The following is an 18,105-nucleotide window of genomic DNA, read 5'->3' as shown; positions in this document are numbered from 1 at the left end:
ATATTTTTCAGTAGAGAATAATTGGAAAACCCCTGTATTCTTGTGGGCCAATAAAGACATTTATAATTTAAAATTAATAGATGAATAGTCTGGTAAATTAATAAATAATCAAAAATTTAAATAGCAAAATAATGCTAAACGCGATTTTCCAACATAAGTAATTGTGCACGTGCAAATAGGTGTTGGTTACGTGCGCGCTCCCGACAGTGAGCGCAATGACGTGTGTTATCCGCCGCCTGTTGGTCTTTCACAGTTGGTGACGAGTATTATGAAAATGGCCTCGACCCTGCCCGTGAGCACGGTTAACCGGAGAAGATGACGATGTTGAGCTTTTTAAGTCAGATGAACACCAAAGTGTCTTCTTTGAACACGTAGATAAAGGTGAAGTTAAAAAAAACTGGGAGACTGTCGGCAGAGAAGCGACTGAAAACACCACAGACCACCGCATATTTTCGTAGGGCTGAGGAGCCACTATGGAGGATATCAACTCAAATATCAACGCGGACTTGGAGGTGCGGAAGCTTCAGGACTTGGTGAAGAAACTCGAACAGCAGAATGAACAGCTTCGGAGTCGGTCCACGATGTTGTCCTCGTCCGGAGCCATGTCAGCGAACCACAGACCCCTCAGCGACGGATACGACTCGTCGTCCCTGTCAGCGGGGATGGCAGCCGGTCTGGCCGGCTTCCCTGGGGTGGGGTTCGTCGGAACGGGGAGCTACGGTGGGCTGCTGGAGAATAACCGCTGTTTGAGCCCCAGACTGTCTTACGACGGCATCAGTTTCAGGAGGGCGTATGAATACGACGGGGCATCGGCTGCCGCCTCTGTGTCGAGTAAGAACTCACTTTATTCAGACACCACCGGGAGTTTTACAGATGAAGGCGAAACATCAATCCTAGACGAAGTGGAAATCTTAGATCTTGAAGACATGGACTGTCTACACGAAGACGAGGACAGCTGGTGAGTGACTGGCTTGTCTTGGGGAGGTATCTCGCCTTTACAGCGTTGCGTGTGTCTTCAGTACTGGGCTTCAGTGCCCGGGCACAGCTGCTCTACACATTAGCTGCCACGACAAAAACGTCTGGCTTGAACAATCTCGGTAGCTTTCCTCAAATCTGAAGCACTGAAGGAGTCTCATTGTGGATCACTGACTGAGGGATGTTGTTTGGCAAGTCATGTGGGCGAATGCCAAGCCCCTGCTCGGACCGTGTGATCATAATAGACGTGCTTTCTCATACAATCAATACCGAATCTTTCTCCATTACCTCATACCTCGCTCCCAGTTTTGAGACTGATCAGCAGGCCTCTGAGGCGCAGGCTGTCAGCTGTCAGGACCCTGAAGTCCCTGATCATCTGTTGGACCGTTTTGCTGTTGTGATGTGGCAGATTGCTTGGCTTGTCGTGGCAGTGGTGGCTGGAGATCAGTGTGTGCAGTAAACATGAAAAGTTGTTTTCCTGTTGCCAGCAGTCATGTGGGAGAGGTAGCCATGGCTATGTTCCTCCTCTGAATTCCCTTCAGCACAACAGTTGGCACACAGCCACAAGTGCCCTGCAGCACCGAGCGAGGAAGATGAGAGATTTGAAACTCATCTCATGTCAGGATAAATGTCAGTGTCAAAAGGCTGATCGCATGCTTTGTCTGCGAGGGATAACAAACACGGGGCATTAATAATATTTAGGGGAAGCGTGGAGAATCTTGTGGTCAGGGATGACCCCCTTGGCATCACGTTGGCCTGCTGGTTGTCATAATCATCCTGACAGCCCACTTGTCCACCCACACTCCTGTTCTTAATCCTGTCCCAATGCATTGTGCTCGTATTAGCTCCTCCAGTGCTGAGCGTTTATGATGTTTAGGGTTAGGTGGTTTTGCATAGACACACTTTAGAGGTGTAATCCTTGAAACTCCAGAGTAAGATTGGATTTGTGCTGCTGTCGAAATCTTGCCTCTCATCCCAACTCAAGAAAATCCCCCGAAGAGGCAGAGTTACACGCAGAGACGAGTCTTCGTTACAGGGCTCATGTCAGGCATGTAGACTCGTATGTGGGTTTACAGATGGTCAGTCAGGATAGATTTGGCATCCGCTAGATATGAATATAATGATGGGCCGTCCTCAGAAGATGGTCCTTGTTATCTGTTCGTCAGGAAGCATTTGCTCTGATAATGGCGCTGTAATAAGCAGCGTTCGGGCGTAGCTCCCGATGCAACTTAATGACAGTTACTAAAAGTACAACAAAGATGGATCATATTTGGTTGAGAGCCAGCTTGCAGCAGAGTCTTCCCTCTGTGGCTTGCAGCGGTGAGCCTGTGCCAGTATACTGAGACCACTTTCAGACATTGCTCACTCATGCTCAACAGAGCCAATCTCGTTATGCCCTGGCTGTTTGTCTGCCCTCTGGATCAGATTGATATCTGGGATTACAGTGTAGTGCCTAGCTCTCGCCAGCTCCTGTCATAGACTCCTGTAATCCCTGAATTAGCATCGGACTGGATTTAACATGCTGCGTTCTCCTCCAGCGCTCCTGCCCGTCAATAGATGCTCTTGTCACACTCCTGCTAACGGCATGTGGACATGACACATAGCATTGTTTCAGAGGTTGGAGGTCATGTAAGAAGTGTAGATGTAGATGTAGTGGTAGATTTACTATGCGCTGTACCCAATGTGAATGACGGCCATTGTGTTGATAAACACTGAAAATGCTCAGTCCCAGATTTCAGGCTTGTATTTCGCAGCACTCGCCCGCCTTTGCCTGTAATGTTTCTGCTTTCATCATGAAAGGCTTCTTCTATGGCTGCAACAGAGCTGACAGCTGCTGACTCAGATTTCTCTTCTGAGTGGAAACTCTTCTCATCTCTTCTCTTCTCTAGAAACGAGTGGCCAATTCTGTTATTTTATATCCGCATGTGTTCTGCTCAGTATTAAGAGGGTTTTGCAGTTTCAGTCTATGCAGCTGACTAAGCAGTGAACCCAGTGGCTTTTTCAAACCATCTGGCCTTGTGACAGTGGTTCATTCTTAAAGTTTTCTGCAGCAGGAGCGGAAAGTTGCATTATTCTCATTGCTTAATGCTGTCCTGTGCAAGAGTCAAGATTATATTGTGAAGTCTTAAAGATAACTGACCTCTACATGAGTTTTCAACTGTTGAAATATGGAATAGATCTGAATTAACACAAATAGTAACTTTCAGAATCAGTGGGCACGGTCACATAAATGCCTTGTTTGTCATTGCCACTGCAGCGTTCTGTGACAAAACACTGGAAAAACATTTGTTTTCTTCCCCATCTCATTTCCTCTGAGAGCTGCTGCACACATGAGGTGCGAGCTGTCATAGTCGGTCATCATTAGAGAAAGAGATGACGGTGTGTGTAATGATGGCTTGTATTGCTTCTGGAAACATGCGATTTACCAGGTCTAACTGTGGATGCTGTTCGTGCTTTTCCAGGCTGTATGAGGCGAAACTGAACAGTCCCCTGCAGAAAACCTTGAGTCCTATTGTGTGGTGCCGCCAAGCTCTTGACAACCCCAGTCCTGAGATGGAATCAGCCAAGCGCTCCCTCATCCACAGACTGGACCTCACCCTGTCAGGTAAACATGAAACATGTGGGCTCAAATAGTAACAGAATCAGCAACAACATCAGTGATACACATAATTATTCCATCTTTTCGGGGTAATGTTACTCAAACTGGCAGTAGACAAGCTTTTTGCTTTAACGTATCATTATGAAGTGAATGTTGATTGCACAATGTAATGGCTATAGACTACTGAAACCATCTGTGTTTCGGTTGGTTCTCTATAAGCCCTGCTTTCACTGTGTGGTTCTGAGCCGCTGAGTACGATCTCACGGTAAAATAACGGCTGACAGGCGATCCTGTCCGGCTGGCACCATTTCAATCTGCTTTCATGTCTCCATTATAGATGAAATGATTGATTTAACTCACACTTTATCTACTAATGTTTTCTCCTACTTCCCCTTCCAGCCTTCCACCCCTCCGCCAACCTCCTGTAGGTGCTTGTTTGTGTGAAGAAACACTCAAACTATGTTATTACTCCATATAAAATCCTGACAATTCCATTTCTCTCCAGCGTCTTTCTTCTCTCTTATGTCCAAAGTGGTGTCGATTGTTTTCTTGACAGAAATTTGGAAACAAATGCAGTGTGTCCTGTGCTGTTGGTATTTGCTCAGCCATGAGAAAAACAGGAAAGCGATCTGGTTGTCTTTGCGACAGTCGAGGCAACAGTTATACCACTTGAAAACACGAGGCTGTGTTGAAAAGTTTTCTCTTGCCACTATAAATAGGACGGGATCTTCACTGAGACAAACTCTTTGCTTTGTTCATAGTGTGCCTGTTTCTGTCCGTCTCTGCTGTCGCTCAGTTGGTTTCTTGTTGTCAGTTTGTACATCTGTCGATGTTTTTTTCTAATTGTCTGACTGCAGTAGAACAATCCTTTATCCTGGCTTGCATGAAATGTTAGAAATGTGACACAGTGTGCACGTCCAGGCACAGAAATACAGTGAAGCAGCTGTGATATGAGGGATGATTGGAAATGATTGTCGTATATAAGGTTAATGTAGAACTATTGATCCAGCAAGGTAGAGCTTGTTTATGAATGCAGATATAAACCGTCTTGCTGGCTAGATAAGACGGGGCTGTGACTGTCGCGATGAATATTCTTCTCAGGAAGAGCTTTAACTCATAGGAGTGAGCCTGTTAAAATCTTACTATTCACATTTATTGACTTTTGAAGCGGAGGAAAACGCAAAATAAATATGTAGTACTCATTTATTTCTTTGACTACTGTTACAACTGCTACATACAATTACAAACAAATATATCCTATATCACACACGGTCCCTTGTGTAGTTAAGCTTCCCTTATTCTAAAGGGAAGAGGAACTAAACACATGTACCTGTATTCTCAGTCACTGAATGGCCGAGGCTATTGTTTGCTGAACTGGCAGAGGGTTTGTGAGGCTGTGTGTGTTTTGGGACTGTGTTCTTTATGGATTGAATGTGCAGCATATGATAAACACTCAAAGCCATGCATATCGTCAGGCGTTTGGACTGCTGGTAGTATAAAGGGGATTCAATTTGCCTCTTTTGTTACTCCTTTGCAGTAATGTGTGTGAACAATAATACTTAATTTATATTTCACCGCATGGGGTATGCAAAATGTGTATTGTTTTGTGCCACATGATTGCACCTAGGAGCTTAGAGCATGTAATTATTTATTTATGTTTGCATCTGTTGAAATTAATGTCTTTGTCTACAGTCTGAGGTAAGAACTGTAGAAATGGAGATCCTAGCAATCTTAATGAGGTCCACAGTGAGGGATCATAAGATTGGATGTAAAGTAGTGTTATACTGGAAGTCGAGGAGCTGTGTAGTGCTGCTGTTCATTGTCCTTGTCCAGTACACTACACCAAGAATTCAAAGCTGCATGCAGTATAAATCATAAATACACAAAACATTATTATAGAGATTTCATCACATAATACATCACCCCGGTCTATCTTATTTTCAGTCCTTTGTGCTTGGTCTGTGTCTGTTATGTGAGCTTTTGACTGCCACTAATTATAGTCAGTTCCTTAGTGAGGGCGACCGGCCTCAAATCCTCGCAGCTAAACTGAGAGGGGTCATTTCCATTTTGACAGTGGTATGCCCATGTGACAGCTCATGTTGAGCAATAGGCCACTGAAGGTTGTTCACTGTGTCTTCTCGGCTCTGTTGTGCAAGAATCTGGACGGACGCGGACACACAGACGCGTCCTCATCCAAGGATACCGAGGCTTGTTTATGGTGGCTGCTAATTAATTGACTGCAGTCCTTTTGTGGCTCCACGTTGCTTTTTTGCCTCTCGTGTTTCAAAGAACAGATACTGCTTATGAACGTGGAAACAGGGGAAAAAATTCTGCTTCTTTTCTGATGATGAACCTCACTGAAATCAGGAATCTGCAGTGCGACTTTAATGAGAGTGCACAAATATTATTTTCTTTCTCTTTTGCTGTTATTGTGACCACTTTGGCTGTTTCTCTGTTAAAGATTAGGCTTGTCTTTGAAGCAAAGAGTCAAAATTGGGGCTTCAAGACCTGTGTGTAAATAGTGAACAAAGCATGCTATCTGTTTAGCAGCTGAGTGGTACTACAAATGATAGCGTATGAATGCGTGATAGTGGTGATATCATCACTTTAGGTGTGGACGGGGGATAACGTCATCCTGCCTTGGGCCTGAAAATATCCCTACTGTCATTGATACAACCCACCCCACTCCCCTCTCTTCTGTCCTCAGTTGGCACTGATGTTGTTATCACTTCCACAAAGGCTCAAACAACAGAGAACTACAAGGATTTTCTGTGTGATTCACTGGACATGCAGTTAAAACAATATTAATCACATAAATTGATCATCCAGGCAATACTAAAGATTCATGTTTCCCTTTTCCGCACATAACAAGACTTCAGCAAACCTTAAGCACTGCAGTCTGAGAGTGAACCAGAGACTCACCACAGACACACCCTCATGGCTCCTGGCTACTCTCCTTCACACCCGGTCTCTCACAGGAGCATGGAAACCCTGTTGCCATGGTGTTGGTTTGAGTTTGTGTCAAGGGAGCTGCAAAGGGAAAAAAAAAAATCTTAACTTCACTTGAGGCAGATTCAAGTCAAAGCGACGACTGCGTTATCTCGCTAAACATTCGTGTCTGTGTAAACAGCGTCTGTGCCGGCTTACGCGGCAGGTACACAATCATGCAAGGTGTTCAGATAATTTAAACTTGGATTTAGTTTTAGAGTGTCGGGAGTGACCAAGCCTTTTGTCTGTGCACGCCCTGTTAAAATCATATCCCCAGATGACGCGCCTCAGTTATATAACTAACAACAGGGAGGAGACGCTGTGAGTTGACTGCACTAGTCGGACAGCGCTGCTTTCTTCACGTCATGTCAGACAATCCTGATAAACAGTCACTACATGTGTCGCCGGAGCGGAACAGCTCAACGGTTTTTTCCACAGCCCTGCTCCGACAGCTGTCCTGCACTGTTGATCCAGTGCACACACAGGACCCCCGAGGTCCCGACCACAGCCACATAGCTGACCTGCCGTCCTCCTGCTCATAAAAGCTTTGACTTTTCTCGAACTTCCATCTGTACAGCTAGTTCACCTCCTTCTTGCATGTCTTGGCCAGTCCTTTACAAAGGCCTCTCTGTTTGTTCTTCTCTTGTGATATCTTCACTGGCTGTTTTATTTTTTTTACCTCAATGCCAAGAGTTGTCTTCATTTCCTCTTCATCATTTAAGGCCTCCAGGCCTTCATTTTATATCAGGCGGTTGTGTGCTGGCTTGATTTTGGCTTTTTTTTTTGTTGAGGGGGGGTTGTGGAAACTACCCTCAAGTTTCCACAGCTGAAAAGCCAAGACGGAAAGAAAATCCTGAAGCACAATTTCATATCACAGAAAGTGAAAGTGGCATCAATCACAGCAGGTAGAAACAGCAGTTCTTCACTCTTCTCCTGACTTCTATTCTTCTTTTAGGACATGAGGATTTGAGGACACTCTATTTTGGTTGGTCCCTGTGCTACAGATCCCTTTAGATTAGACTGTGTCTCTTTCAAGTGACAGTGTGCTGCTAGAGTTTCTGTGACAGGGCTCATTGTCATCTAACCACCTCTGAAATGTTTAACACAGAACTCCAAGCTGGGTTTGTAGCAGGCAGTATAGACATTGTCGTGTCAAGAGGAATTTCCTAATCGTAGTGTAATTCTTTTACTTCATAGTACACGAGAGATGAGTCATGCTTGTGAGCATTCACAGAAATGTCTTTGTGTTTGTCAGTGGCGTGTTTGTGCACATTTTTTAGCTGAATGAGCACACAGTGGATTTAAAGTAATGTTGACTGATATTGGAGGTTAGTTGCACCAGGTGAAGCTTTTCAATCTGTTGATTTGACTCTTCCTAAATGGAAAACGAAGAAAGCGCCATTGCTTTTTAGAGTGCACAGCGTTACAGAGCTACATGTTGCAGTGTTGTTGACATTCCTAAGCAGCCGGTAGTGCGGATGGCAGCAGGGTGGACATGGTGGAATTTCCTAAATAATGCAACAGGACAGAGTGCAGAGTACCAGGAGAGGAGGTTGCTGATCTTGAAAGCTCTGTTTCCAGTCACCACCCAGCTGTGTAAACACATCCAAAGAAAGACATGAACCATCCAAACTGTAACAGTGACCAGCAGCCCGTCCAGAGTTAGATCCCTTCGCTCAGTAAACTGGACTGCTGCTGTCACAGAGAACTGCTTTGTGCTCTGTGCGTATGGATTGAATGACATGCATTGTTAAGTGCTTCTCCCGGCTGATGATGCAGAAACTCCATCAGGCCCACACTCAGCATACGGTTTGAGAGACTGGAGCGGACTGCCAGCACACTGCAGAGCTTTCATCAAGGTGCCGGCTCTGAGCAGACACTGCTGGTGTTGTAGTCACATTCTGGGATGGGCAGCAGGCTTTGTCAGGGTCTTTTATGGGTCACAGTGTATAGATCTAGCGTGTTAACATACACAGCAAGAGAAATAGTGACTTAAATTTTTAGTAGTTGATTCCTCTTCATAAATGCAACATCTTGATGACATATGACCCGTCCTCTACCACTGACATTTTGTAGGCCGTCTGTGTACTCTCAGCTGGTTTCAGCATTTACTACAGTTTTTATTCTTGGTTGTTTAAGAAATTAACAAGGTCATGTGTTTTTAAAATATCCTGTTTTTTTAAGGGGATTAACTATTGGTCATTAGTTGTTACTGTACAATGAAGGAAAAACTCATCTCTGGCCTCACGTCAGTGCTCACAAAGAAGCACTAGATTTTAAGAGTCTTTTCAGCAGTTATAACAGAAGAATACTAGTTGAGAAGAGTCTTACATTTTTCATCTTTTGCTGACAGTTTTAACTCAATCGCACTGATCAGTAATTAAGTAGAGGTGAACTAGCACAAAATAAAGAAAAGATGTGACATTTCAGACGAATATGCAATGACTCAATACACCCACTATGAATATTAGTGGTGCCACAGAGTATAAAGACGACCACTGATCATATCACGGCTTAACAATGTAACGCAGACTTTTGGTTTGTTCACTGCTCACATTTCTTTGTTGCATATTTTTCTTGCATCTTAAAGTGATCTTCTAACTCTCCTTGTACAAAGGTGTAGTTGAGTTGTGGATCTTAAGACTATAATAATGTTGCTTTTGTTGTAAAGCTGAGAAAAGTGACGGCGTTGGCAGTGCAGGCCGCAAAACTGCAGATTAACCTAACTTGTTCTCTTTGAAGGCATAATTACAGAAACCTGTAATGCTTGTGTTTTTTCTGACTGTAATATGACCTCACTCATATTTTTTTTTCTGTTCTGTGACTCTGCAGCCAACAAGCGCAGGAGCCTGTATGGGAGTCCCTACAACCAGCAGGGTTATGGAAGTCCGTATAGCACAAACGCAGCCAACAGCCCTTACAGCAGTGGCTTCAACTCCCCCTCCTCAACCCCCAGCAGAGTGCCCATTGTCAGACAGCAGCTAATGCCTGGTAATGCAGGTATGGCTCTCTCTCTGGTTCATTAACAATTACAGGATGTCTGTTGTTGTTGAGTATGTGTCACTGAAGTGTTCACACATGATTTTCTTGCTAGTACACCAGCGGAACGCAGCTGCAGAGAGGAATCCTCCGGCGGTGAGCCCGCAGTCGTCGGTGGACAGTGAGCTGAGCACCTCAGAGATGGATGAGGACTCAGTGGGCTCCTCGACCACCTACAAACTCAATGATGTCACTGATGTCCAGATACTGGCACGCATGCAGGAAGAGAGTATGTACCTGTACCAGTAGTGCTGTTCAGTTTTCATCTTTTATTGTGTGTTGTGACTGAGCGTATCCATGTTTGTCAGGTTTGAGACAAGATTACGCCGCAACAGCATCCAGGAGGAGCTCAGGTTCGTCCTGCCACTCGTTGCGCCGCAGCACCTTCAGTGACCAGGAGCTAGACGCACACAGCCTGGAGGACGAGGAGGAGGCGGTGCACCCGGCCTTCCACCTACCCTCCAACCGCTTCAGCCCCTCCCCTCGGCACTCTCCCCGCGCCTCCCCCAGGAACTCGCCCCGCTCTCGCTCTCCCGCACGCTCTATCGACTACAGCCACAGCCGCGGCTCGCCTCAGCCCATCATCAGCCGCCTGCAGCAGCCTCGCCACTCGCTGCAAGGCCACGGGCACGACCTGCAGACCAACGTGGTGAAGAACGAAGGTAAACCGAGCCAGCAGAGGCGGAGGACGCGTTGGACGACAGTGGCTTCATCGTGCTCTTCTGGACATTTTCCTGAGATAACTCTCTTCTATTGGTTTTGTTGCAGAAAAGCTACGTCGCAGTCTTCCCAACCTCACACGCTCCTCAGCGGCGACCGCCCAGGGCCCAGAGCCCGTCAAGAACAGCCGCAGCTGCGAGTCCAACCTGCAAGTGCCAAACGGCGGCTCTCCACGACACCAGAGCCAGTCTGCTAGTGAGTACTGTGACAGAAACATACATGAACATTTCAGATTTTTATTTGACTATTTTACTGCTAAACACACAAACCCTCCAAATTTAAATGAATCTTTGCTCTGCAGTAGCCACAAGACTCAGATTATCAAATTCATTACTGATATCACTGTGTTGTCATCTGACATACTAATATTTGTTTTGCTTTCCAAGTATACCCAACATTCAGAAACATGACAGGCTGCATAATCTCTTGTTAGTCATTGTGCAAGTAGGAATTCTGTTAATCCTTCTGGCTGCACCTACAGGACTGCGCTGCTTTGTAGTGCCATGGCTTTGGTGTTTGGGGATCCTCTTGTCTTTGATCATTTTCAGTCGTAATATCTTTTATTCACACGCACCCCTCCTCTTCTTGCCTTGGCGTAACTTTCACTTCAAAGAAACACACTCGTGCTGCAGAATCTAAGCATGCTGCCAGTAACACAAAGAATCCAGAGCGACTCCTGGAATCACTGACACTAACGTTTTAAATTTCGTGTCCAAGGGTTTTATCTTCTTTAAGAGGTTAGAATCCCACCTCAGTGGGTTAAGAGTATCCATTTGATGTAATCCTGTAATGGGAGATAAAGGTAATGGTGTTGTCCTTAATCCAGAAATAGTAATCCATCTGTGTTACGAGAGGCAGAGAGGACAGGGGTCAAAGGGCAGGTTTCAGCTGCTTTTATCCTGTCTTAACCAGCCCCACTCAGGGGCAGGTTGTTCATGTAGCCTGAGCCATTACATTTCAGCAGATACTGGGCATGTGAGACACCTACATTTCTGCCTCTCCCGCCGACTTCTCTTCACTGCAAAGCATGTGTAACCAAAACCAGCCTCCATCTTTCTGTCTGCGCTGAGACTGGTGGGATTGGCTGTTGAAGCTGCCCATGGCATTGACACTCTGCTCTGACAGCCTGCTGCTCCTCCACCTGAATGAAGCTGCCTGTGGATGTTTGGCTGTAGGGCCCCCTAGTGGCCGCAAACTGCACCTCAGGATTCTGTGGCCTCCTTTGCCTCGACGGCCCCTTTTTTTTTCTCCAGTTATGCGGTGAATCTCAGGCAGAATGAAGTCTGACTCCCATGCTGAAATGTCCCTGTTTTCCAGCAGCAGCTCAACTCCCGAGGTACTCCACCCCTTCTCGCTCCTCCCCGAAACAAAAACAGCACCTCCAAAGCCCAACTTCCCTGCGAGGTAACAACCTGCTCCTAAACCAGCTGGAGGCTGTGAGGTCGATCTCACACACAGACATATTCACAGTTCATGACTTAGTAATGTCAGCTGCCTGTGTATTGAAGGTACAGACCATTGATGCACAGTGTAAATGAACAGCTGTATTGTAGGGGGGCTGAAATGGATCCGAGGAAGGTCTATTAATGCGCGAGTTGCCAGCTTGTCAGTTGACTGAGTGCAGTTGTAGCCTGTTTTTGTCACTTTCTTCCTGAGGAAAGAGGAAAAAGTGGAGCCGAGTGGTTGTTGGCAGAGATGAGCTTGTGTTGACTCCCACACAGGTTCCACCATTCTCGAAGAATTTAACGATCACACTTCAGAGGGAGAGCTGGTTCATGTGAGGATTGTGTCGAGCTGTTTCTGTAAAAATCTGAAATCGGATTGGCTCAGAAATATCTAAACAGTGATTGTGTGCTGCTGCTGGTCCATGGTCACATGACCGCTGAGATGTGTCTGGTCGCACACAAAGAAAAGCGTCATTCACGTGTCCTTGACGGCCGTCTTAAATTCATTCAAGTACATGGAGTTTTTTTGTCTTTCCTGTTTTTAGCAAATAGCTGAACTTTCTACATTCATATCGTCATCTTTACATATCTGTGTACATCAAGTACAAATGCAGCCCTTGTCTTAATACAAATTATTTCCAATATTGTAAAGTAAATAAAATAGCCAACTTAGAATTTGAATTTTTTTTACAGATATGAGCATTGAAATGATGTGAGTTGACATTTTTTCAACCATGTAACTGCTTTTCAGTTAGTCACTTGGTCAGCCATGTCATGCAGTGATAGGAGGTGCTTATTTTTCCTTACACAGAAAGGCAAACTTTATCGACAGCAACAACACCCTCTAGACAATGATTAACATTCATTTTTTGTTGCGTCCCATTTTTTTGTCTACAATGTAAAATGTTCATATAAACACTGTCATTAGCTAAAGCTAATATAACAGTCCTGCAGTAAATCGGTAAATGTTCAGTTTTTGCTGAAACTGTTTTAGAGGTGTTCATTCAACTCTTTTGCGATGCGGTTGAATTGTATTGTGTTATACTTACAGGTGTTTCTATTATTTTGTCCACCTCGTTTATATCAGTGAGGTTAGGCTAATGTACAGTTCATCCTCTAAAAGTTGAACATTATAACCTTTATAAGGGGAGGACTGTATCAGTTTTAGTGAAGTGCACCTGAGACCACATCTACACCTGGTATTAAAATCCTGATATATTATCTTGACGGTGAACAGTCTGATCCTGCCCTTGTGTTTACACCTTGTAATTTAACGCATTATTGTTATCTGTATTAAGATCAGATCTCCATCCTACAGAGCAAAACCTGTGTGTGAGTAATTTGAGGTGGCGGAAAATTAATTCCAGACCCCCTTAACAAAAAGTTTGGTTTTTGAGTTTGGGGAAACAACGTCTGCAACAAATTTCGCAATTATTTGTCCTCCCTTGTAAATTCAGCAAATGTAATACATTAAGTTATTCCTTTCCTTGTATAAAAACATTGTTAGTCTGTTCCAGTGTGTTGCAGCACCAGCCTGTAGGCTACTCTGCGACTAGATAAATTATATGGCAGCACACACAAGTTATTTCCTACTGTATATTATTAATTTCACACCAGTATTGCTTTAATTTTTCACACAGTGCTGTAGCTATTTATCTGTTTCTATTTGTAAGCCAAACACAAATATCCGTATGTTAGATTGCGTACAGATACCAGCACATTGCACTGATGGCATTTACACCCTAAGATCCGAACACCATGGGAGGCAGACTACCTACAGATGTGGTCAGACAGATCTAATCACAACAAATTTACAGCTTGTCATGTGTTTTCCTTATCAGGACAACATGTCTGGATGCAGATCACATTTTAATACCAGTTGGAAATGGGGTCATATACACAGCAGCTGAGTGTATATTTATATTGAAGTTTACTCATTTTGAAATGGTGCCTCATGAATTACAGGTAGCAGAACGCTGACTCCCTTTATTCATGGTGCGATTTAGCAATATCTTTACTGTCAGTAAACCTCAACATGTAGACTCATCCAAGTGTTAGAGAATTACCAAAGGCTACATTACAACTGTAACTGCCCAATGTCTTTCAAGTCCTTCACCATCCCATCACTGTCCACTGCTCCACACATAACCTCAAGAGAATGTTTGCCACACGGCAGGTAGGACTGTTCCTCATATAGGTCGAGGGCCATTGAAAACAAATGAGCAGTAAGAGACACCCCATCCTCAGCACCTCCCTCCCAGCTCTGAATTAAGGCCTGTCTCTGTTGTCTTCGTCTTTGTCTAGTCCCACTCTCCTGTTGCTTTGGAGAAGAAGGTGATTTCAGTGAGTATTCACTGAGGGTTTCCACCTTTTTTTAATATTGTGATTGTGGTTTCATGCTATGGTTGTATTGTTGTCGTGCTATGATGTGCTTCTGGTTTTCACTAGTATACAGTATGTGTGTGTCACCTCATTCTGTCCACACATCTGGAATCATAGTCGGCAGCTGAGTTTATTATTAGCCTTTTCTTTTCATTTTTAATGTTTTTAATAACGTTTCTGTTGTAGCTGTTAAACTTGCATTTTAACAGGTTTGACTTCATTTGTGAATTTGTGGTGAATGTGGTTAAACAGATCTACATATGTTCTCATATTTGATAGATTTGTGTTTTAAAGATATGTGGACTGGCATTATGTTATTATATTATATTTCACACCATTGTGCTCTTGGTTATTACTTCATCTACTGACAGACTGAAAGTTATCAAAGCATATTATCTCAGAACTGTCAAACACTATCCAGTTACACTGTGTTCCTGCCTGTCTCCAGTCCCTTCTCCCAGCAAGCTGCGAACTCCTGCCACCCCGTCCCCACTGGCCTTGAGGCAGCCTGTAAAGGCCACATCCAACCCCAATTCTGCCACCTCCACCCCCACCCGCTCCCTGGCTCCCCCACGCAGCGGCCTGCCCCGCCCCAGTGCTTCTTCTGCAGGAGGTGGGATCCCTCTGCCTCGCAGCAAGCTGGCCCAACCTGTGCGCAGGTATGTGCACCACACACAAATGCACTTGAGTAAATGGTTAACTGTCTGTGGACATGATTTAACCGTCAGTTTGTTCCTCATCTCCTTCTCAGGTCTCTTCCTGCTCCTCGAACCTACGGCAGCACAGGTGACAACTGGAGAGAAGGTTGTTACTGAAATGGGCCAGCAGGGGGCTCTCCAGTCAAACTATCAACACAAGGAGGCAGACATTACAACATGGCACTTTATCTAGATAGATACCTTTTACAATGAAGAGAGACTATGTCCCAAAAATATATAGAATTCAGAATTTTAAAAAAGGAGAGGACAGTGTCCACATCGCGTCAAAGAGGACCTCCCATCGTGTTTCTCTGTGGGGTCCGGCTCTGGAGGGGTCCGGCATGTAGTGCAGAAAGCCCAGAAAATGCCAAAGAAACCAGCCCGACTCCAGCTCCGCCAGCAGAGGACACATCACCTGCCTCAGTTCGACTGCAATCATCTGTCAGACAGTCCATATCACTTCATTGCCCCGCTTTCCTCCCGCTCCTCTCCCCTTTTCTTTTCTCCACCTCCCTCAGGTTGAAATGTTTCCATGCATTTCTCTCTTTATGCTCTGTGTTTAACAGATGTAGGTGAGCGATCTCTATGATGATGCTGTGCAGGTGAAAATGTCCCGTAACGTTAGAGAATTGTGGATGTCTTGCAACAGTGAAAGCACCTCTGTGTGGGTATGACGTTTAAGAATCTTGTAAAATCAGCCAGAATGTATGCACAAGTTTGTTTTGGAAATTATTTATTCAAATTATTTAAGAGATGTATGTTAGAACATCCATATCAGTATTTTGTTTTACGATTTCAATCGTTTAAAATGTACATGTTGAACCTCAACTGCAAGCTAACTCTCCAAAGCCTTTCATTGTTTTCACAGTGTCAAATTTTGACTTGGGTGATTAATGACACCTCGGCCAAAGCCTCTGTTCTGATTTGTACCACAGTTTGCCAATTTTATACTTTTCCATTGAAGTGCTGAGATTGGTCAGTTTAAGAACAGGTTGACATGAATTAGGTCTGAGTTATATCTGATGTCTGAATCAAGCATATCTATTGAGGAAGAAAACTAAACCCAAGAACATATTTTGTCCCCATTCCCCCAGTCAGCCAATGAAACCAAGGAAAGTGGGTCCTAAAATTCCCACAACACATTTCTATCAGTGTGTATAATTTATTTCATGAAAAAAATGGAAAAATGTCTTGAATAAGATGACGAGATGATTAAGTTTTGCTGGCTTTTACCTCTTGTGCTATGAATCAAATGGTGTGCCAGTGTTAGGGAAGCTGTTCTGGTAATTGGTGTGCTGGGTGTTATGAAACTAGTGCCTATAATTTAAAGTTTCACTTGAGTTTGAACATCATGTTTTGTTTGTTTATCATTTTGTGCCAATTTCTGGTTTTGCCAATATTATTTGCTATTTTGCATCTCTGCTTGATTGATTTGCTTGCCTGTTTGTTTTTTGTAACTAAATAAATACATTTATAATTGCTTTAAAAATGTTTATAATGCGCCTTCATATTTATAACTAATTACTCATTCTGTAAATGAAACTATTTATTAAAGAGAGAGGTGCCTCTGTCAAAGCTCAGATTCAGTGGGAAACTACAAAGAATGTTGCAAAAAGACATACCACACCTTTTGTGTGAACGTTTTTGTTATTGAAATTTTTTTTATATCCACAAACATGACATTCAGTTTCCCTGTGTAAATTCACATTTCAAATAAAAGCTGAAAAGTTGCTCTCTCTCTTTTTGCATTTTTTGGATCATCTGCGGCATTTAAGAACAATAAAAGGTTTTGATAACGTTGAGACAACAAAAGCCTTCAGGACTGACTGCACAGCGATGAAACAACAAAACATTCGAGTGACCGCAAAGCAAATTCAAGCTGCAATCATTCTGTGGGTCTGCAGGACAACTCATTCATCACCACTCATTATCTTTTTTATCAATCAAATCTGTGGAGTCAGTTATGTCTGTGGATAAATGACAACTCCGGGAAATAGCCTGCCCCATTATTTAAAGGCAAAGTCTTAAGATATGAAATCTTTCAGCTGAAGTTTGCATGCAAAGGACACAAACTGTCAAAATTGAGAGTGCACAACATCAGAGACAGTGAGCGGTGGACGCCCTACTGGTCATTCATATGAGACCTAATCTGTACTGTGGACAGACATCAAATACACTCACAATTCCACTTATTTAAAGCTCTGTGCCCACTCAGTTTGTTTTGGACTTCAGGCTCATTTACTTGTTAGATTATTCAAACTACTGTTTAAACTCATCTGTCCATCTTTTACTTAGACGAGTGTAAAAAGCAGAATGGCAGAGATGTGACTGTAGCAAAGACTTTATACACATGAAATGATGCATGTTTTGTCTTTTCCATTCTGGGAGCTGTTTTGTTTTAGTAATGAGGTGAACAGAATAGCCAGTGCCTGTCTAGTTAACGTGCAGCATCGCGCAAAAAGTGTCTGTACACTTTACGGTGTTTAAGGGGAAGGTGACACATTATGTATTCTGTGCACAGCCAGCTGTTACATTACGTACCTGGAGTCACCGGCTGGTTAATGGGGGACGCTCTGTGTCTCCGGGAAGAGGAGGAGACGGATGAAAGCCTGAGTCACTGGTGCAAACTGTCCTGTCCCACTCCAGCCTCGGTGCCCTGAAGACGCGTGACGTCAGTGCATTTGTGTTCTCTGGACACTCAGCTTCCTCTGTGTGTGGCACCACGGCCTGACGTGCTGGAGTTCCACTGAGAGGATCATGTTCTGTGGGCTGCAGACACACAAACACAGCAGAAATGGTCAGTTCAAACCCCAAAGGTTCCTAAACTGAATATGACATATTTCATCAGTCACAGCAGCCAAACACAATATTTCAGTACTATGTTGTCAGAAGGTATTAATATTTGGATGCTGTTTCAAGGAACTGATGGACTGACTGAGCGAGTTTAACACAGATATATTTATATATATACTTGGAGGTCAGTGCATCAGTACAATCCAGAACTATTCTTGAGGACATGAGGTTTCAATTTACTGTTCATAAATTTGCTCATTTTCCTCCAGTCATCATATGCAGTGATCTGCAGCACCTTTTTCAGGCAGCAGTTGACTGATTCAGCTGATCTCACACTGACAGCTTCACAATATTTAGCTGAGCTCTAACAACTCACGTTGTTAACAATCCGTTAAAGCAAACAGAGTTGGTTTAAGTTTGAGATGAGGACTCGTGGGTAATGCGCTCACTTGGTGAAAGAAACAGC

General features: G+C 43.9%; 1 protein-coding gene across 5 annotated transcripts; it reads left to right on the top strand.

Moving 5' to 3' along the window:
* The first annotated feature begins 266 nt into the window (after positions 1-266).
* Positions 267-16,576, top strand: slain2 (SLAIN motif family, member 2). 5 transcript variants are annotated; one of them, XM_041935835.1, is made up of 10 exons: positions 267-958; positions 3,438-3,580; positions 9,395-9,562; positions 9,657-9,830; positions 9,910-10,263; positions 10,370-10,516; positions 11,642-11,725; positions 14,071-14,109; positions 14,597-14,807; positions 14,900-16,576. In XM_041935835.1, the coding sequence occupies exons 1-10, from the start codon at positions 474-476 to the stop codon at positions 14,961-14,963; spliced, it is 1,869 nt and encodes a 622-aa protein (XP_041791769.1). In that variant the 5' UTR covers positions 267-473; the 3' UTR covers positions 14,964-16,576. The 5 variants fall into 5 exon arrangements, with proteins under 5 accessions (XP_041791769.1, XP_041791768.1, XP_041791771.1 ...); XM_041935834.1 differs by having other exon boundaries at positions 11,639-11,725; XM_041935837.1 differs by lacking the exon at positions 14,071-14,109.
* Positions 16,577-18,105: the final 1,529 nt, after the last annotated feature.

This window comes from Chelmon rostratus, chromosome 4 (genome assembly GCF_017976325.1).
Source record: "Chelmon rostratus isolate fCheRos1 chromosome 4, fCheRos1.pri, whole genome shotgun sequence".
In the NCBI taxonomy this organism is placed as follows: domain Eukaryota; kingdom Metazoa; phylum Chordata; class Actinopteri; order Chaetodontiformes; family Chaetodontidae; genus Chelmon; species Chelmon rostratus.
This window is presented reverse-complemented; position numbering and strand designations above follow the sequence as displayed.

Coding starts and splice junctions, on each gene's coding strand:
- slain2 (XM_041935834.1), top strand. CDS start 474: ATGGAGGATATCAACTCAAATATCAACGCGGACTTGGAGGTGCGGAAG. Junction 959..3,437: donor CACGAAGACGAGGACAGCTG/GTGAGTGACTGG, acceptor GTGCTTTTCCAG/GCTGTATGAGGCGAAACTGA. Junction 9,831..9,909: donor GGCACGCATGCAGGAAGAGA/GTATGTACCTGT, acceptor CATGTTTGTCAG/GTTTGAGACAAGATTACGCC.